Source organism: Tubulanus polymorphus, chromosome 2, assembly GCF_964204645.1.
Source record: "Tubulanus polymorphus chromosome 2, tnTubPoly1.2, whole genome shotgun sequence".
Lineage (NCBI taxonomy): Eukaryota > Metazoa > Nemertea > Palaeonemertea > Tubulaniformes > Tubulanidae > Tubulanus > Tubulanus polymorphus.
Genome location: NC_134026.1, coordinates 12,819,456 through 12,839,168, shown reverse-complemented (window position 1 = coordinate 12,839,168; position 19,713 = coordinate 12,819,456). Strand labels below are relative to the sequence as shown.

At 37.0% G+C, this 19,713-nt stretch overlaps 1 protein-coding gene across 1 annotated transcript in view; it reads right to left on the bottom strand.

Moving 5' to 3' along the window:
* LOC141898934 (cytosol aminopeptidase-like) overlaps window positions 1–19,713 on the bottom strand; it is a 111,153-nt gene that overhangs the window by 53,237 nt on the left and 38,203 nt on the right. The window contains exon 7 of the mRNA XM_074785086.1: window positions 5,405–5,560. Coding sequence (XP_074641187.1) covers window positions 5,405–5,560 — 156 coding nt within the window. The remainder of the gene's footprint in view (window positions 1–5,404; window positions 5,561–19,713) is intronic.

The window sequence follows — 19,713 nt, the reverse complement described above, 5'->3', positions numbered from 1 at the left end:
AAGGCAAAACGGAGCAGTTAGCATCCCTGCAAGTTTGAAAACTAGAGGACTCAAGGTCCTGAGACATGAAATATGTAAGCTCGATCAACAAAATCAACAAAAACGTTGCGGTAAGGATTGATATTGCCTAAGATACGATTAGAAGGGTTGTGAAACGAAGGTATCATTTTAGCCATCGGTGCATGTTAAATCCATACACTATCAAGTTATACTTAGCATACCACCGGATACAGTCTGCTCTCGGCACAATCGCCAAGAACCCATGACATAGGCCAATGACCATGAAGTCCATGGGGTACAAGCTTCACATCCGTGTGTTTATACCATTGTTTTGAAGCTTTTCACAGACTGAACCAAAGGCCAGCTGCTAGCTGTACTCTTAGGGCCTGGAGCTAGTCTAACCATCGACCAAGTGGAACAGAATGAATATTTTCCAGCAGTCTCATTAGCATTCTTGTTCGAAAGAATGATTATGGGAATTTATGACTTGATAGAGCCAGGAGAATGATACAATTAAAAACAACTACGATGAGGGCGTAGGCACGTTACTGACAAGCTAGTTACCTAATCGTTGGTGGTTAAAGCTTTTATAATCGGGTGGGATATTTGTGAAAATTTCGAATCTGAAACTAAACCGGCCACATTCGAGTTTAAAACAACTTACTGACAAAATTATGTTTACCAACTTAAATGTTTTTAATGGTTTCACAATAGGAAAATTTTTTTATATTAAGAGTTGTGAATAATGTTTCTTCTGCTAATTCAAGACCTTTTTGACAAAACAAGCGTGTGGATTGTAGACTACGCGCGACTCGCTCCGTAGAGCGCAATATCTATTACTGATACATACACGGTGAAAACCGTGTGTATAAAGTGATATTGCCGACAGGACTGTAACTAATGTTATTGACGCACGCTCTCATAACTGTGCCAAAACTAAATACACATAATCGGGCTCTAAGAACGGATTGCTAACGGGAAAGTCCAAAGAATTAATGACGATTAATCATTTTACTTTATGGTAATAGTAAGAGAGTTTTCAGTGTTGCTCGACGTACTGCGATCTGCAACAAGAGCCCCAAGGGGCACTATGGCCAGCCTGTCAGCTTTCCATGAAATGGCAAATGATGATGCATTCTGTGGGTTAAATTTGTCAAAATACACTCTCAGCTGAGAGTCAATACCTAATAATTTACACAATCAATCGTAGAATACAAAAGTAGCACAGACAGGGACTGGATCTGGCAAGAAAAAATACCTCAGATAAATCTTTTCCCCTGGTCTTACTGATTTTAATGCGGAATAGAATTGAATTTTCAGAAATTTGTTCAATAAAGTAAAATTAAATTGGATTTAATATTTTTTTGCTGAATAGAATTTGATTGTATTTGTAGTTTGAGCACATGGCTAATTAGCATATCAAGGTCATCTATCCATTTAAGAAAAAGCTATTTTTTCCGGACTTTGCACAATGGTCAATGATGTTTTCTGTAGTGCTCATAAAAATATTCCTCCCAAAAACCAAATCAACTAAAGCTTTCAGAGAAATTGATCTTTAAATACAAATTAAGATCTAAAAATAAAACCTGGAAGTAAAACGGTAGACGATACCGGGGGTTCACGTGAACACCTGCTGATTTCTGCGGCTAAGCCAATCATAGAGGAGTCTTTGCCTTCTGATTGGCTTTTCAAAACCAATATTTTTGCGATCAGATATTCGCGAAAAAGCTCATATAAATTTAAACGAGGCCCTCTTTCAAAATTCAGCTACGTAGAGTTTGGAGAATGGATAATGCTTTAATGAATTTGTATGAATATATGCTCAGTTGCACAGTAAAAGAGCCATTGCTCTGGAAACCATGTCATTTAATAATTGCGGGTAGATTTAAGCATTACAGAGATAGGATCGTTTCCAGCCTTTCTGTATAGTATAGTTAGACGAGGGGTGTGCATTGGATCATGGGTAAAACAGTTGCATCATGGATGATTAAGATGGCAACCCCGGTGGTGTTTTAGCGTAGATTACGGTAAATTTTATCATTTTTACCAACAAGGTCAAAGCCCATATTCAAGTGCCTGAGGTCCATATCACCAATATGTAAACATTTCAATTAATCCGCTGACTCACACACACACACCAAGAAAATACCCAACTTTCGACCACGAAACGACAAAATACATCAGTCAAGAATATGCCTTCAAGTCAGAGAATATGCCTATGTAAATCGCTATTTCAAAAATGTATGCGTGGCACTATTTTAAGTGCGGACTAACACAGGTTTTCTTCTTGACAGGGGCGGCACTACTTAAGAGTTTAAATTTTTTCATTTCGGCAATATTCAATTAACCAAGTAACAAAAATTCACCATATACGAACTCAAACTTCTATGTTTCATATATAAGCGACTGTGAAAGTTTCAGACGCGTATGTGGCGTTACACGGACGTAATCGTTAGACGTGATGGATTTCACGATAACAATAGGGCAACGTGTACTACCTACTGTGGTCCTAAAGCCGGGCGTAGGTCGGCCTTGCGACCTGACGTGGTCATCGCGTTGCGTCACAAGTGGCCGCGCAAGTCGGATGCGACGCGATTGTCAGCGACTGTGTGCGACTAGTTGCTCCCAGTCGCAAGCGCGCGTATATCGGTTGCGACGGTCGCGTCGCGTCGCAGAAAGTAGAACATGTGTGACTCATTGCGACTGGCGCCGCTGGCAGTCGCAACCCGTCGCTGGCAGTCGCAAGGTAGCGTAGGTCAGTTGCTCGTTGCAACGCGCTCGTCGCTGGCGGTCGCAGCGAGTCGCGTCGTAGTGAGTCGCAAGCCGTCGAAGGCCGACCTACGCCCGCCTTAAGGTAAACCAAAAATCTGGTCATACTCTAAGTACATGTTTTTCTCCTCAGAAAAAGAATAAGCGGGGTGAGAACCAGAAATCACAGACCATGGTTCCCACAGTTAAATGAATTTAAGATTCCCAAGTACTTCATTGGTGATTTTTCAATTTTCCCAAATGGAAATTTGAAAAATCAGTGTTAAATTCTTTAACACTGTTTGGGGTACCGACATCGGTGCAGTCTGATATATATTATAGGTATATATTCCAACAGGTTATGTATCAGTTAGGAATTAAACAAAATATTTCTAGTGTTCATCACCCAGAATCTCAGGGTCTCTTGAACGTTTCCACCAAACCCCAAAAACATACTTTGAACATATAGTACACAACATGACATAGATTGGGATGAAGCAGTACCATTTCTATTTTTTGCTATGTGAGAAGCGGTTCAAAATTCTCTGGGTTTTAGTCCTTTTGAGTTGGTGTTTGGTCACCAAGTAAGAGGTCCATTGAAACTAATCTAAAAAGATGGCTAGATACAGATGAAGTTAATTTGTTGACTGTCAAAACAATGTTTTTATAGTTAATTCTGTTATTTGAGATATGTGTAGAATTAGTTTTATTTTAGAGATATTTATTTTATTTCATATATTGAATTTTACCTTTGTTGTAATTACTGAGCACTGAAATGACATTTCTGTGGTTCAGTTCCTGTTGGATAAGTCCTTCTGTTAATGTCTTTTCCCTGAATAAGCAGTAGTCATACAGAGAAATCCTGATGTTTTATCCTATCTCAGGGGAAACTGGTGATTTTTACTCAAACAATGTGGGTACTTTCCTGATATAAAAATCACACGAATTCTGGTTTAGTTGTATAGCCACAAAGTTTATCAAAGGGGCAAGTTTTGTCAGGATTGTTGCATTATTGTTGAAGAGCTAGATCAGTCTAAGACTCGGTAAGAAATATTTAATTTAATATTACTCTTGTATTTCTGTTGATTATTATTATTATTATAAATGGTCCACTTTCCAGCCAAAAAAGCCACTTTCGCTACGGTTTATATTGTCACATACCACTGCAAATCAGAAGCATATGTCGCTATTTATAACAGGGAATCGGGCAAGCGAATCCAAACTGGAAGACACTTTGTAGAGCTGTAAGAACGGAGGGGGGGGGGCAGACCTGAAATAAATGAAGAATGCCATTAAGCAATTTAGATAAATATTCAGAATCTAGCTTTTGGAGAAAGGGCCGCAGGTGCAATTCACCAAAAAGGGGGTCTGGTCTAAGCTTTGAAAATGAGATGCATTTAGGTGCATTCTGAGCATTTCTTAGTTGATATTAGGAAAAGTATATGCTCACAATATCATCAATTCCACCACTGGGTACCTACGGATACCTACCCAAGGCGTAAAAAAGGATAATGATGATTAAAATAGAGGGCACATTCAAGGAGGCTAAGAATATTTAATGTATAACATGAAGGTTGAAATCTATTTTAAGCCCATAAACTGTTGAAGAACTTTAAGATGTATTCACCACCTTCTAACAAGCGTGACATCATGCGTTTTTTAGGAATGGCGGGATACAACAGACAGTTTTGTAAAAATTTCACACAAGTCCCTGTTTCTTTAACACAGTTAGTGAAAAAGAATGCACAATTTGAGTGGAGTGAAACTTGTGAGAAATCTTTTTCAATTAACAATACATTTATTGATGTCAACTCCTTTTCTCCCAGCTCCAAATTTCGATAAACAATTTAAGCTTTCAGTTGACGCCAGTGATTTGGGTGCAGGCGCAGTTTTAGCTCAAGATGATGACGACGGTTTGGAACATTCTTTATGCTTCTTTTCAAAGTTTGTAGCCGCGCAGAAAAATAACTCGACAATTGAGAAGGAATGCCTGTCTATAATCTTAGCTTTGGAACATTTTGATGTCTATGCAAGTATGAAAATCTTTCCAGTAGTTATATTTACATTAACTTTCTTGTACAAGATGCAGAACAAGAATAAGTGTCTCATGGCTTGGAGTGTGATACTGCAGTCGTATGATTTAGACATAAGACGTATCAAAAGACGCTGTAATGTTGTTTCAGATGCCCTTTCGCGCACGTAATCTTACTTTAAAATTAATGTGTGCTGTATCTTCCAAATCATTATGATTTGAAGATTGAATCTGTATTAATTTATAGCATTGTCAGATTTTCTAGAACGTGTGTACATGTTATTTTCAAAAAATACATCCTTGAATCTTTTTAGAGTGAGGGTGTTACCCAGTGATTGTATTGTATAGTTACTGTATGTAAAGTGTATGTATGGTTTACTGACATCAGTCCGTTCAGAATGAATTAGTATACTTGAATGACTCCTATAAACTGAACCTATATAAATGTCTGTTACTGACCATAGCCAGTCCCAGCCACGGTACTTTCATAAATGTACGTTCGTTCTAATAGTATACGTCTGGTGTTGTCATTAGTTTTGTGGGTGTAGTTCGCCCCTGGATTTTGTGTCCGAAAAGGAATTGGGTTTTTTGGCCCTGGAGTTTCATCCGTTACAATATACATACCTATCAAATGTAATACCTTTTCCAACGAGAGCAAATGATCTGGACGTTTCTCTTGTACCATTGTATGAAAGCTCTAAAAACTTCAATGGTTCATTCGAACCATTTGCAACACTAAGAAATGCCCCCATATTTTCAGATTGAACCCATTTCTTGTCCCTGGAATAGAAATAAATGGACCAATTAGTACAGTGGCTAGCTCAGCATGCATTTCATTAGGGCAAAGGAGAGTCATTAGAGAATCATTAGACATGGAAAAAACAGTATAACTTGCCTAACTCGGATCTCTTTAACATGGGGCTTGGCTTAAAGACTAAGACTAAACTTTATGAAACCGTTCATGGAATATCGTAGTTACTACTGCTGATTGTTACAACGAAAAAAACTTAATACAAGTGATTTGATAATGATAGTGGTTTAGCTTTTACAAGCAGATCATGTTGTCTTTCCATGAAGATATCACAGGAGAACAGGACAGTGAGAAGGACTTCACTATTTTGAGGAAAAAAGTAAACTAAATAGACAGTCCCGAAATGTGTTTTCTGGGCTTAATTTCATCAAGAGCTAGAACTCCACTAGTAATTCCCTTGTAGATTAATGTTTGATGCTCTATCCGTTAACTCCTTTTTCATATTTCACATCACCGAATGCCTCTTAACAGCACACTAATTAAAGCCACAGCAAAAACTCAGAGAAAGTGAGGTACTCAATTGTACAACTTATTAAAACTTTATTGATAAAAAATAAACATTACATTTACACCTCGTAATGTCAAGTTATTTGTCGTCACAATGTAACAGTAACAACAATAATATTTGAACAATTTTGCTTTAGAACTTAATTGTTTGAGATAGAAAGAACTAGAATGAGGTAAAGCCTTGTATGCCCTCGGCCTGAAATTCACTGCCACGTGAAGTTACAGGGTTTGTTGTAAATACGTTAAAAATATCATGGCCACAATTATTTCTATAAGAATGATATTAGAGAACATGTGTACTAAGTGTAAACCAGAAAGAAACTTTCCATGATGGGTTTACGTGTTGACTCAGAACTAGAAAAGTGAGAGGAAATAACTGTGTTGATGCAGTACATGTTAAATCCATACTATCAAGGTAAAACGTCAGTAAGTATACTTACCATGGCCACTGGATACAGTCTGCTCTCGGCACAATCGCCAAGAACCCATGATATAGGCCAAACACCATGCAGTCCATGGGGTGCAAGCTTCACATCCATGATTAAACAAGAGTGTCCTGAAGCAGTTCACAGACACCTTAAGGCCAACTGCTAGCTGTACCCTGAGGGCCTATAGCTAGTCTTACGATTGACCAAGTGGAACAGGAAAACAGCGGAAGAACACCAGAAACGCAAGATTAATTATGGGCATTTTGGACTTGACAATTTTGATCCCGTGAGACAATGACATAAAACAACTAAAACTTGAACATAAACTACTCGGGACAAACAAAATCAGAAGCTGCTATATAACTTTTTCAATTTCAGGGCAGTACATATATTAAACCAGGATGGCCGGTTACTGTTGAAATCAAGTTCATCAACTGAATGAATGTGGCTTTCAATAGTTTCATTCATGATAGCTTTTAATAGTAAAGCGTGGGAAGCGTTATCTATTACTACACGTAATCGATACATAAATGGTTAACGGTTAATGCGTTATTGCTGACAATGCAATCAACACGCGTCGTGCACTGAGTATTAAAGATATCAAAATCATCAGTGTTGTAAACTAACTACAAGATAGCCAGGCTCCAACGTTTGCTAACGTAATGGACCTGCTTACCCAAAAATTTCAACATCAGTAGTATTACATATTTATTTCAATAAACTAAGGGTCCAGGGACACCATGCCCACTTGGAAAGTGGTTTCAAATGCTCAACAATCTAACAACTTCAATATTCAACGCCCCCTGGTGACCATATACAAAACTAATGACCTTGAAACTCACCAAAATCAAAGAACATGTCAGCAGATACAATTTTTTAATTGATTGTGATAACAAAATATGCATAGGTACAAATATAACATAGAAATACTAAGTTGCCTAGTGACCATGGGGATGGAAGGAAGAATGAACATCTAAGCTCCATGTAACTTCTACATATTTAACAGAAACAACATCTTCCAGCCATCTAACTTAGCAGGACAATGTTAAATAATACACAGGGATTCTTCTGAATATTGCTTCAACAACTACGATCTTCCCTAAGAAAATCTGTGAGTGTTTTAAAAGTGAAATCTGTGGGAAATCATCCAAGCAACTTAGCAACCACCAGTCAGCAACCATTTCAGACAAGGGAAACCATGGCAACAAAGGTAAAGGGCTGTGACAAAAAAGAGCAAATTCATGAAGAAGCTCTGAAGTTTGCTGAGAGTCTAGCAGAACTGGACAGTGATCTTGATTCAACACTAGAAGATGATGAATGGGAAAACTATGAACCGTGCTCTAAATGTAACCGTCTGTTTAATTTTGAAAACGAGATCGTCCAGTGTTCCAAGTGCGGTCAGTCAATTTGTAATAACTGCTCCAACGCAGCTGAAAATGCAGAGAATCTGCCGGTTAAATATCTGTGTAGTCGATGTTTGACTGATTTTCAAACTGAGCAGAAATTTCAAGAGATGGAGACCATTAAATTGGAGATAAAGAACATGAGAGAAATATTCTTTAACGCTATAGAAATTTTAGAATCCCGGATTACCAAAATACATCAAGAAGTTTCTGCAAAAGAAAGCTATAAAACAAATAAATGCATAGCTGACATCAGAGAAAAAATCGAGACTCATAGTAGACTATTGGATACGAACTCAAAAAATCTCGATATTCTTTCAAATCAAATTAAGCAGATTGAGAGTGAAAATATGGTCTTCAAGAAATCTACCCATAAAATGGAAGCTGGATTTAACACTTCAACAAAAACATTGACAGAGGAAATCAGTGTTTCAAATAGCTCTTCAAATGATGAGAGACGGTCACACATTATCATATATAACATACCTGAATCAGATAATAAGATTATTTGTGACGACACTTCTCGGGTGGAAAGATTTCTAAATGGTATCATTAAACTTGGTGCAGCCAACTTAAGAGACATCAGAAGAATTGGCAATAAAAATCAAACGAGACCACGTCCCATAAGAGTGATATTTACCAATGTAAATGATCGGGTTCAATGCGTAGAGAATTATATAAAATTAAAAAGGATCGAACCTGCAACACTCAACGGGATCCAATTAGCTAAGAACAGAAAAAAAAAGGAGCAACAACAGCATGTCAAGAAGAAGAGTGGAACCCAACTACAGCATGGATGTGTACCGGAACAGAACAATATATCAAAAACGACACTATTTATAATATTCATGCTATATCTAAATATTGATATCACATTTTTTATCAATGTGGAAATAACTGAGAAAAACTTATTTAGATAACTTGAGTATTGATAACTATCTCAAAAGTCTTTCTCTAAAAAACTATTAGAACTTATTAACGATATATAGATAACTTTATTATTCTTTAAAATCTAAACTCGAAATGATACCGATAGATTATTGATATCAATATTTTTAACTAGTCATGTAATGTTACAATAATTCTAACCATTCTAACTGATCTAAAGAACATTTAACACGCATCTTTAAGATGGGCTAGGTGCAGATCAAACTATGAGCATCGAGAAATATTTTAAATATCACCTAAATTTATGTAAATTACCAAACGAGCCGGACATCAAAAGGCCTCAACATGATGATGATGATGATGATGATGATGAAGTTATTGTATTATTCAACGCCCCCTGGTGGCCATATACAAAAACCAATTGACCTTGAAACACACCAAAATCATAGAACACATTATGAGCTGCAACTTTCCCATTGATTGTGGCTACGAGCAATTATCTAACATGAGGAAGCTCGCCCTATATCTCTGTACACAAGATCAGTAACGCTGTCAATCAAACTGTCTACGACCATACAAACTACACACGCTGGGGTATATCTGGCTCAGATGAAAGACGTGGAAGAAACAGCACCAACTGTTTATCGGTAGGTAATACAGAAATATTGCAGCCATTATGTCCAACAAAATATTTCTTTAAAGTGGCTAGATGTGGCCGCATACACATCTACTATTGAGAATTCCTCTGTAATAATACGTAGAGATATTAATACAGGATCTATACTCCTACTTTTTGTAAAATGCACTTCAATTTTTCATCTTTTCTTCAGAGAATTTGTCATGGGAAATTTTGTTGCAAAGAGGAGTGCCACCAGCTTCAATCAAGTCTCGTTTGATCCAGCGACGGAATGGATGAACAGGATCTGTAAATTGGCGAATGGAATTATCGGGGTTTCTACAGGTTGGTTGAAAACTAGGAATTTTTGCACACTCAGTTGCAATGGGGGTCACATTCTTCTAAATGTTTGTTTACATTTTTAGTAAGATACTTTTCAGATCCCGTTAAGTCTGGGGAAAGTGGTTTAATAAACTAATTTCAGTGACAGGCTCTCAACCACCATACATTATCATTCTAGATGAAAAAGCAAGAAATCGATTCTGCATCACGTGGGCGACTAAATCACAAATAATGCAAGAGACAAAGATGTTGTTAGGTTTGGCAGATGCAGATTCAGACAGTAATATTACTACACGAAAGGAGGCATTGCCTCGTAGAGTATCCAGCGACAAAGCAGCAATCGAAAAACTCAGTCTCCTTAATAGTTTTAGAGTAAGTATACTACCGATTTCAATGTGAGATTTCTAATTCGATACGCTCGTACATGATGTGCTCAATTATGATCACATTTTATTTTTTTTGAAGGTCTTTGAAAGTGCTCCATCGGGACTTCCTAGATCTATCGTAACCAACGAAGTTGCCACAGTTAAGATAACGAAGGATCTTCTTTCCGCATCACAGTTGGGTAGAAAACATGTCGAGGCAGTGATAACTAATCGACTTATGGACAAATCAACTGATTTCTTTCATCCAATCCCACAACAGAAGGCACAGACATTCAAAAATCTATACGATGCTCCTGTAGAAAAGCCAAAGACTACCAAAAAGTACAAATTAGATTCTGATTCTGCTAAGTTCTTGCGGAAACTATTTATCGCTTCACAGAATGGTCGTGACGTAGACATGGCATATATTCTCAAGCATGAATTGGCAGAATTTCCACCTGCACTAACCACCCACTGTGGGGATATAAGACAGACGTCAAAAAGTATGATTGTTAATATCCTGGCGAAGGAAGGCTCTGTTGATGTGTATGATAGATCATGACTAAATGAAAGCTGACTGGAAAATCAGTAGTGATAATTGATGGATGTGCAATGATTCAAAAAATTGGCAGTCCATCGAAACTGTGTACCACATTTGGAGATTATGCAGAATTATTCCGTCAAAAGGTAACACCGATGGATAGTCAGTTTTCATTTTATGAAATGAGATATCGTGGGGTCACCTCACTTAGAGACCAGACGAGAGTGTCTATTCACCTATTGCCCTAACCACAAAGCTCCCTTTCTAAATGCGTACTTCTTATCATATTCAGGTTTACCGTCAGAAGCTTGATGATACATTCCAGATCGATGTTGTTTGATAGATATTATGGAGAAACATCAATGAAGAGAGTTACTAGAGAGAAGAGGTCTAAAAAGATAAACACACCTGGAGTACGACAATTAATAACAGAGAAAACACCTTTTACAAAAGTAGAATATCATTAATAAATTTCATTTTCGAAATTTCAATTTTGATTAATTGCATTTCTATCAAGATAGTACTGGTAATCTTCAATGTAAATTTTTAGGTCTGGAAAGCTTTCATCAAATGCGAGGAAAACAAGGCAGACTTGGTAGATTTCCTTCGTCAGCATATGATTAAATCGGAACACGAAGTAAATATAATTACCAGTGGAGGAAGAAGGAACCCCACCTCGTCATTCGCCGGGGAAATGGCTGCGTTGGAATGCTTACATGAGGAAGCTGACACCAGGATCATATTTCACATGTTTCATGCAGTGAAAAATGGCAAGTAAAATATCATTGCTTTTTTCGATAATCAACAACCTATCCCAACTTCCTGGCTTGAAATTGCATATACCTCAGCATCAATATTTTGATTTTTCACATTTGTAAAGCTGCTTACATGTATCATGTTATGTCGATATTTATCTGTCTATTTTTATTTATAGATGCAACTAGAGTGGTGGTATTGGCTGATGATATGGATGTTCTGCTTCTCTTGCTACATTTTGCTAAAGACATCGATGCGGTAATGATCAGTCGAAACAAAGTTTATGTGATTGAGAAACTAAGAGCATCAATCAATGATAACATCCTGACCAATATCCTCGGATGGCATGCCCTTACCAGTACCGACACAACAAGTTCGCTGACAGGAATAGGCAAGAAAACTGCTTGGGATATCTTCAAGGCCTCATCGCAGCTTCTTGAAGGCGTTGGTAGGGACGGTAATTTACCGTAAAAACCGGTGTATACGTCGAGTTTTTAACCCCTGATTTTACCACTAAATTATTGACCTCGACTTATACGCCGAGTACAGTTTTCTACGAAGTATTTTCAGGTCACAAGAAATATTGATTCTACCAGACAAAAAAGACAGTGTTCATCTTCTTACTGCTATAACAGTTTGAATAATTATTCATGATAAATAAAGTTATTTAATGAAAAAAACTTCTTTCATTTTGACACAGCTTCATTTAAAACCATGTATTCATATATGCGCGCTCATAGCAGCGCTTAATACATTAGGCTATATATAGCGTGTGACTCACACTACTGTATCACTGTATGGTAGTGTATTATACCTGAGTGTGTGTAACAGTCTATTGATTAACACACAGCAGCAATCAGGCTGACGCGTGGCGGCGTGCGTGAAGGCACACATCCTTATCAAAACAAACTATTCAATACAATGATACTAGTAATTATTCTTCTAAGAGAAGGGACTCGACTTATAAGCCGGATATATGTTAAAATCATGAAATGTAGGTCTAAAAATCGACCTCGACTTATACGCCGTGTAGACTTATACGCCGGTTTTTACGGTAGATGAAATTGAGAGATTTATCTGTAGATTGTACGGAAGTGAATGCAGCATGTGTTGAACTGTACAGAGAAAATCGAAGGAACTAACGGCACTATCACCTACAAGAGATGCACTGAACCTTCACTACTTGAGAGCAAATTATCAATGTAAAGTTTGGTTATCAGCTGATAGAGTAAATCCTATTGGAGAGCCTAAAGATTCAGGTGGTTGGGCGCTTGATAATGGGCGACTGACTATTGTTCACAGATTCATCGAGGCTATACCAACAAATTATGATGAGATAGTCACTTGTAAATGCACAAAGGGTTGTAAAAAATTGTGTAAATGTAAGAAATTGGGAAAAAGGTGCATCAAATTATGTCTTTGTCACGGTTTGTGCTAAACGATTTAGATATTATGCAATATAAAAACATGAATTTATTCTGACCGACTTAAGATATTTTATCCTTTTTTTCCCATGCAGAAATGAATATTTTAGATTACTTGATTATCTAGATTTAAAAACCTGGTGATAAGTTGATTGTAGCTTTTTTCTCTACCCAAAAACGGGTAGAGCGACCCCAAAAACATAGGAATCGATACCAGTATCACTTTTCTGTGACAACTCAAGATCGGACCGTAACCAAAATCATTTCATAGGCATTTTCATGCATTTGCCGCCTTGGTTACCATGGAGACAGTCAACAATGTTGGAGTACAACCTTTAACAGTATGTGCTTCCATGGTAACGGAGTTTGTTTGATGTTGATGTCTCACAGCAACAGGAGTGTCGGTTATCCATTTATCCATTAATTGAAAGGATGGAGACATCCAAATCTATGGTGTCATAGCAACGGCGTTTCAACAATGATGGTCATTATGATTCGTCATATGGAACACGGGCAGTCTCTATAAATGAATTATGGTATTATTTGGTTAACTAAAACTGATAAATATAATTCCCGTGTCTTTGCATTAACAGAAACTTAACTTTCAGCCCTGTGAACAGCGCAAAAATTAGGTCGCTAGGCAACAGCCAACAATATATGATTTTAAACGTTGGATTCCTGGGTTTGACAAAACATATCGTGAACGATTCATGCATAAGCGTATATATATGAAACCATACTCTGCTGACGTGTAAAAGGTCAACAACTTTTTAACTCTTCAGTTGGCGTCGTCACGCCTCACGTAAATTTGCAATATATTTGACGATTTTCCTTCTTAACGAATACCCCGTATTTAGCGCCCCCTATAGGCCGAAAGTGAAAAATCACAGAGCGGCAGACAGCTGTTTCAGGGTGAGGGGAGTCTCACCTTTCATTTAAGCCTGGGTGCCAAGCTCTACCCAAAAATGCCGAAAGATTGGTCTTGGATGGCTGACTAGTCGGGGCAGGGCTAATTGATGAGCCTATTGTTCGGATTTTTGGGTGTGATGTATTCACCTCAACAGACATGGATAAAATGAGCCAGACTATAGAATATCAAAACTCAGTATATGTACAAATTACAAAATAAAGTATTTCATGGTCCAAGAAGTAATTTTCATCTTTTATAAAGGTATAATAGAGGTAACTACTCTTTCATATTTTTAATCTAATATTTCCATGTTGTGTACATGTATTGCATCAAGACAATTTTCAGTATATTTCTGTTTTAATTTTCGAGATAACTTATATTTGTTTAGTACACCAACAAAACATTCAATGACATCATGTGAAATTGGAAAGAACGACAATGTTTCATACAACTTTGTCGATGAAAAACTGTGGAGTTGGTTGTCCGTGATTGATGTATTCTAAGGATATATTTTTCTGAATTTCTGTAGTAAATAAACAGTGTCCATGCAGTTTCTAATCAATTTCTGTTAAGAAGATACACCAACTATTTACCTATGTGATCACCATTTCTAGAAAAAAATCAGTCGAAATGATGATCGGCCATATTTGAGGTGAATGTATTGTATTTTTGTAAGATTTTGCAGCATTTTACCCTAATTCCGCATTCATCGGAATGTCATCCCAGCATTCATCAACACTTCATACTTAAAACTGCATACTTCATTCACAGGAACTGTCAGGAACATATAAAATATGTGATTTATAAAATATATTTATTGCAGAACTTACTAAAAATCTCTGGAGATCCAATAATATCGTAAAAATCTTAATTATCAACCGATTTTCAAAATGTTTTCACTGAGCTGTGGATTTCGTAAGCGCGGTCATTCTGGTGCAAAATACGCATGCGTCAGTTGGCTACGTCATCTTAAAACTACCTCAATGGATTGCTTTTAGAATCAACGCGCAGCACTGCTGTCCAGCGATGTCGAATCCCAAACACCCCTGACTGTATGATTGACAGCGTTACTGATCGTACCAGTGTGTAGTACACTGATATAGGGCGAGCTTCCTCCAGTGAGATAATTGCTCGTAGATTGTGGTAACACAATATGCTTAGGTATCAATATAATGTGGAAAAACTTTTTCCCACCTACGAATCAGTACTGATGACACCAAAATGGCCGCAAATTGTGTCATAATTGGCTGATCAAAAAAACCTGTCTCATGTATAAAATTTCCATTTCCAAAGAATACCCATCACAAATTGCAATGAGAAATGGCAAACCAGTAGGAAGCTACAGAACTCAGAATTCGACCAAAATTGAGATTTTGGGCACGAAAAAGGTCATAGGACGGCCATCTTGATCTTGATCTTGATCCGATCGACCCAATTTTTCTTAAGCTGATGGACCCTTGGGGGAATCAAATACATACGACACATCAAGGTAATTGATCAAAGCGTCTTCAAAATTTTCCTCAAAAAGTTCAAAAATGTGTAAAAAGTGATTTTGGCAAACAACAATGGCTGCCAGTTGGCCATCTTGAATCTGACAGGGCCAGTTCTTGGGCTGAAGATGCGTCTTGGGTAGATGCATTTGTAACCCAAATACCAAGACATTACATTGAGGCGTCTTCAAAACTTCCCAAAAGTAACTGGATTCCGTCCACTAGACGTACGAACGAACGAATGGACGGACGAAAAGTCAACGGACGAAAAGTGAACGCAAGTGAGTCCCAAGTGGGCTAAAAAATCAGTCAACAATTGCGGCCTCTATGCTGTTAATGTCATTTTTCATGTCGGCCCCCTGGTGGCAATAATTTGAGTTGAATCAACCCTATCTTAAATAGGCTTTTGTCCCAAGTGATATCCGACTTGTGTACCTAGTTTGAAATGATTCAGTCATTAATTGCAGCCTCTAGGCCGTTAACGTCATTGTTCATGTTGGCCACCTGGTGGCCATAATTTGAATCGAATCATAATTTGAATCGAATCAACCGAATTTTAAATAAGGTTCTGGCCCAAGTGATATCCTACTTGTGTACCAAGTTTGAAATTATTCGGTCAATAATTGCGGCCTTTAGGCTGTTAACGTCGTTTTTCATGTTGGCCCCTGGTGGCCATTATTTGAATCGAATCAACCTAATTTTAAATGGGGTTCTGGCCGAAATGATAGCCTACTTGTGAACTAAGTTTGAAAACAATCGGTCAACAATTGCGGCCTCTAGGCTGTTTACGTCAATTGCGGCGGCGGCAGCGGTGTATTCAGACAGGGGTAAATCTATATGCCCCCTCTCAACTAGAGTTGAGCTGGGGGCATAAAAATCAAGCAAACTGCCGTTTGCTATTAGGATTTAAAGGTTACTTGTTATCACAAGCAAAGTATAAGATTTGGAATTTTAACTTGTACAACTTACTTATTGTCACAAAAAGAATTGAACCATCACTTTTTTCGAGATTTGAAATGAATATAATTGCAATGGCCATATTGAATACGTGATTAAATCAAGATTGATGTGTGTTAAATTCGAAAAGGTATGCTATAATAAATAAATATTACTCATTAGAAAATGAGATTTGTACTGTTTTTGCTTCTATGGATTTCCATGATGGGTTTTGGCCTATTAAATTTTTTAATAGGCCAAAACAGCAGAAGTATGAAAGTAACTTTGGTTTTTATTTACTATATAATATAAAATATTCATTCTTTCCTGTAATTAAATTGTAGGTATCATAACAATTTTTCTTTTTAGGCAAAGCAAACTACACATACGAGGAACTTCAACTTGAGGCTAAAGATTTATTATTATATTTAGTAGAGATTTAGTGGAACGGTGTGGCCGAGTGGTTAGAGCGTTCGACTCTGGGAAGCCAGGTCGTGGGTTCGAACCCCGTACATTGCCGTAGTGGCCTCGGGCAAGACGCTTATCCTCATTGCCTCTCTCCACCCAGGAGTAAATGGGTACCTGACCTGATAGATGACTCCTGAGCATTTGTTAGCAGCTCGGTGTTACTTCTCCCCAGGGAGAGATGACTGATACATGTTAGAGTATAAAATTGGCCGGGGTAATAATATCGAAAAATGTAAAGCGCTCTGAGCAGCCTGGCTGGATTTAGCACTATATAAGACACATATTATTATTATTATAGTAGCAGAATATATATGGCGATTATATCTCCTTGATGTGTCCCTTTTGTGATTATCTGGTTCTTTCTCTCTCTGCGATAAAATGCGCAATCCACCCCACATATCCAGCAAAGCCTGATCCTACAAGAGTGTTCACCTAAAAGCCAAAATAAAAAATATTCATTAGCAAAACATTTTTGAAATATTGTATTTCCAGTATGAAAGATAATTTTGTTTAAAGTGTACTAACCATCCATAATATTCACTTCCAGGCTGTTAATATTTGCGTCGCTTCTACGTTTTTCAAAAAAATCAATAGATTCTGATTAAACGAAAAAAAAAATACACAATATATCTTTTGAAAAAGAAAACAAGTCAGTCCAATACTACTACTTACAGGCTAAGATACATATTGCTTAAAAATTAACAATAGCATGATAGTTCTTCAATAAAGTAAAGACACTCTGCACTTATGCATTATCTAGGTGGTATATAAGCATTTTTAAGTGCTCGAAATTTTTTTGCGACGCAATGCAACACGTAACAAATCGTAGGTTTGAATAGCACAAATGAACGACTTTAAGATGGTATATTCGTCATTGACCGCAACGTCCGGCTTTTTCACTTATGCTTATTTAAATGAACTTACCAATTAACAGCACTGATATGAGTGATAATTTAATCAATCGTCGATAAATCTGGTAATTTTCGGTCGATTTTCACAAAATTTGTACCAAATTGCGAAGAAATTTGACGAAAAATTAGCTCACTGCGTATGTCTAAACTAGGGCATATTCAATGGGACCACGCATATCGGATCGCTCCAAAAAGGCACTTCCACTAAAAAGGCGCTATCTATGAAGCGAAGGCGTTGCTTACCAAATCGCACTCGATGATTGATACAGCGCATTCCATGCATTTGAATAGCGCGAGCGACCTCCATTCAAATGATTACTCCCAGGTTTCATTTCCCTCATATCATTTTTAATACATCAAATTCATTATTTCACAAAATCTGTTACTTTCCGGACACTAAAGTCCTTGGTTCGTACTGGTTGGCCGGTGTTTTGATAACCATGGGTTTTACAATTCTCCACAGAAAAATAAAACAAGAAATGTCTTAAATCAATGTCTTAAATGGGAGCTGGTCATTAAACATTAAATGTACCCAAAGGAACAATCATTCTATATTTCTTTTTTGGTGCAAGTCCACTATCAGAGCCATTCAAAATCACGGCAGTGCTCAGCCATGCATGGCGTGCGTATCAATGCATTCTGAAGGAAACAACCAGATCTACCAACCTTACACCCACAAAGATTAATTTCAAATATAGCTGCAAAGCAGCGATAACAGGTTTTCTGCACAACCATGTTTGTATTCTTGTTAGTGTCAGGACACCTTCGAACACGATTGCGTGTATCCTGACGCAAGCACACCATCCTATTGAAAATGAAGGCAATATAGAATCTTGTTCAACAGTAAACACGGTTTTATAAAAGGAAGGTCTACAGTCAATAAGGCCTACTTAAAAGGGTATGATATGGATGACTGTAGTGAACTGATATAAATCTCAGTGTAGAGTTAACTAATAATGAGGTTTAGTCTTAACTACAAAACTGATAGGAAATAAACTGTTTCTACAGAAATAATGTGTGTTTTTCGATTTTCGTTTGTAAATAAATATTTGATCAAATAAAACGTTATGTAATTGTTCGAAAGAAAAACTTTTTGTCCCCAACAAAAAATTTGTTGATAGAAAACATTATTGTTCTAACAAATTTTTCGAATGAGAACAATTCTGTTTGTTTCAACAACATACTTTTTGTTCGAACAAAAATCTTTTCGTTCTGACAAAAAAATAGTTTCGAAAAAAAGCTATGTTATAGTTCGCACAAAAAATGTACGTCACGACAAAATGGATTTGTTGAGCGAAAACAATTTTTTATACTAATGTTAAAAAAAACAATTCTGTTTGATCGAACAATAATCTTTTTCTTCAGCGAAAAAATTGTTGAGCGAAAACAATCTTGTTCGAATGAAAACAATTCTGTTCATTCGTCAATATCTTTTTTGTTCATACGAAAAACCTTTCGCCCCAATTCTGAAAATAAAATTGGTTCGAATAAAAAGCTATGTAATATTTATACTGTGAGCGAAAACAATTTTTTTCAAATTTTTCAAAAAAAAGTTTTATTTGAACGAAATCAATTTTGTTTCGATCGAACAAAATATTTTTGGTTCGAACGAAAAACGTTTTGTTCTGACAAAAAATTTGTTCAAACAAAAAGAAATTCAAACGCAAAAAGATCTTTTTATCCGGGGCTCCGTAGTAACTTAACTCATCAGGAATTAGTACAAGGGCAGTTCTATTAATGATGAAAAAACTCAAACTGAAATCTAGTTTATAAAGCTGCCTACTCAGATGAAATTTCCATGAAATATTCATCTTTGCCAATCAAATATCGTTGATAATTGTGATTGATCATTGCAAGTCAGAACCAGTTAATCACTAATAGCCCAAATGTATTCTAATAAATCTGATTCCTCGTTTACAGGGAATATAGTTTAACCTAGTAGAGGCTACTAGTCTACCGGACAGAAGCTTAGGCCTATTGAACTTCAACCCTCCTAAACATTGTATTCCTACACCTTATTTAACAGGGTAGGTCTCTGGGGTATTCAGTCAGTAAAATCAAGTTTATTTTCGGATTATGAAGAAACAAATTTTTTGTAGGCCTACTTCGCGTCGCAGCAATGTCGCCAAATTTCTTA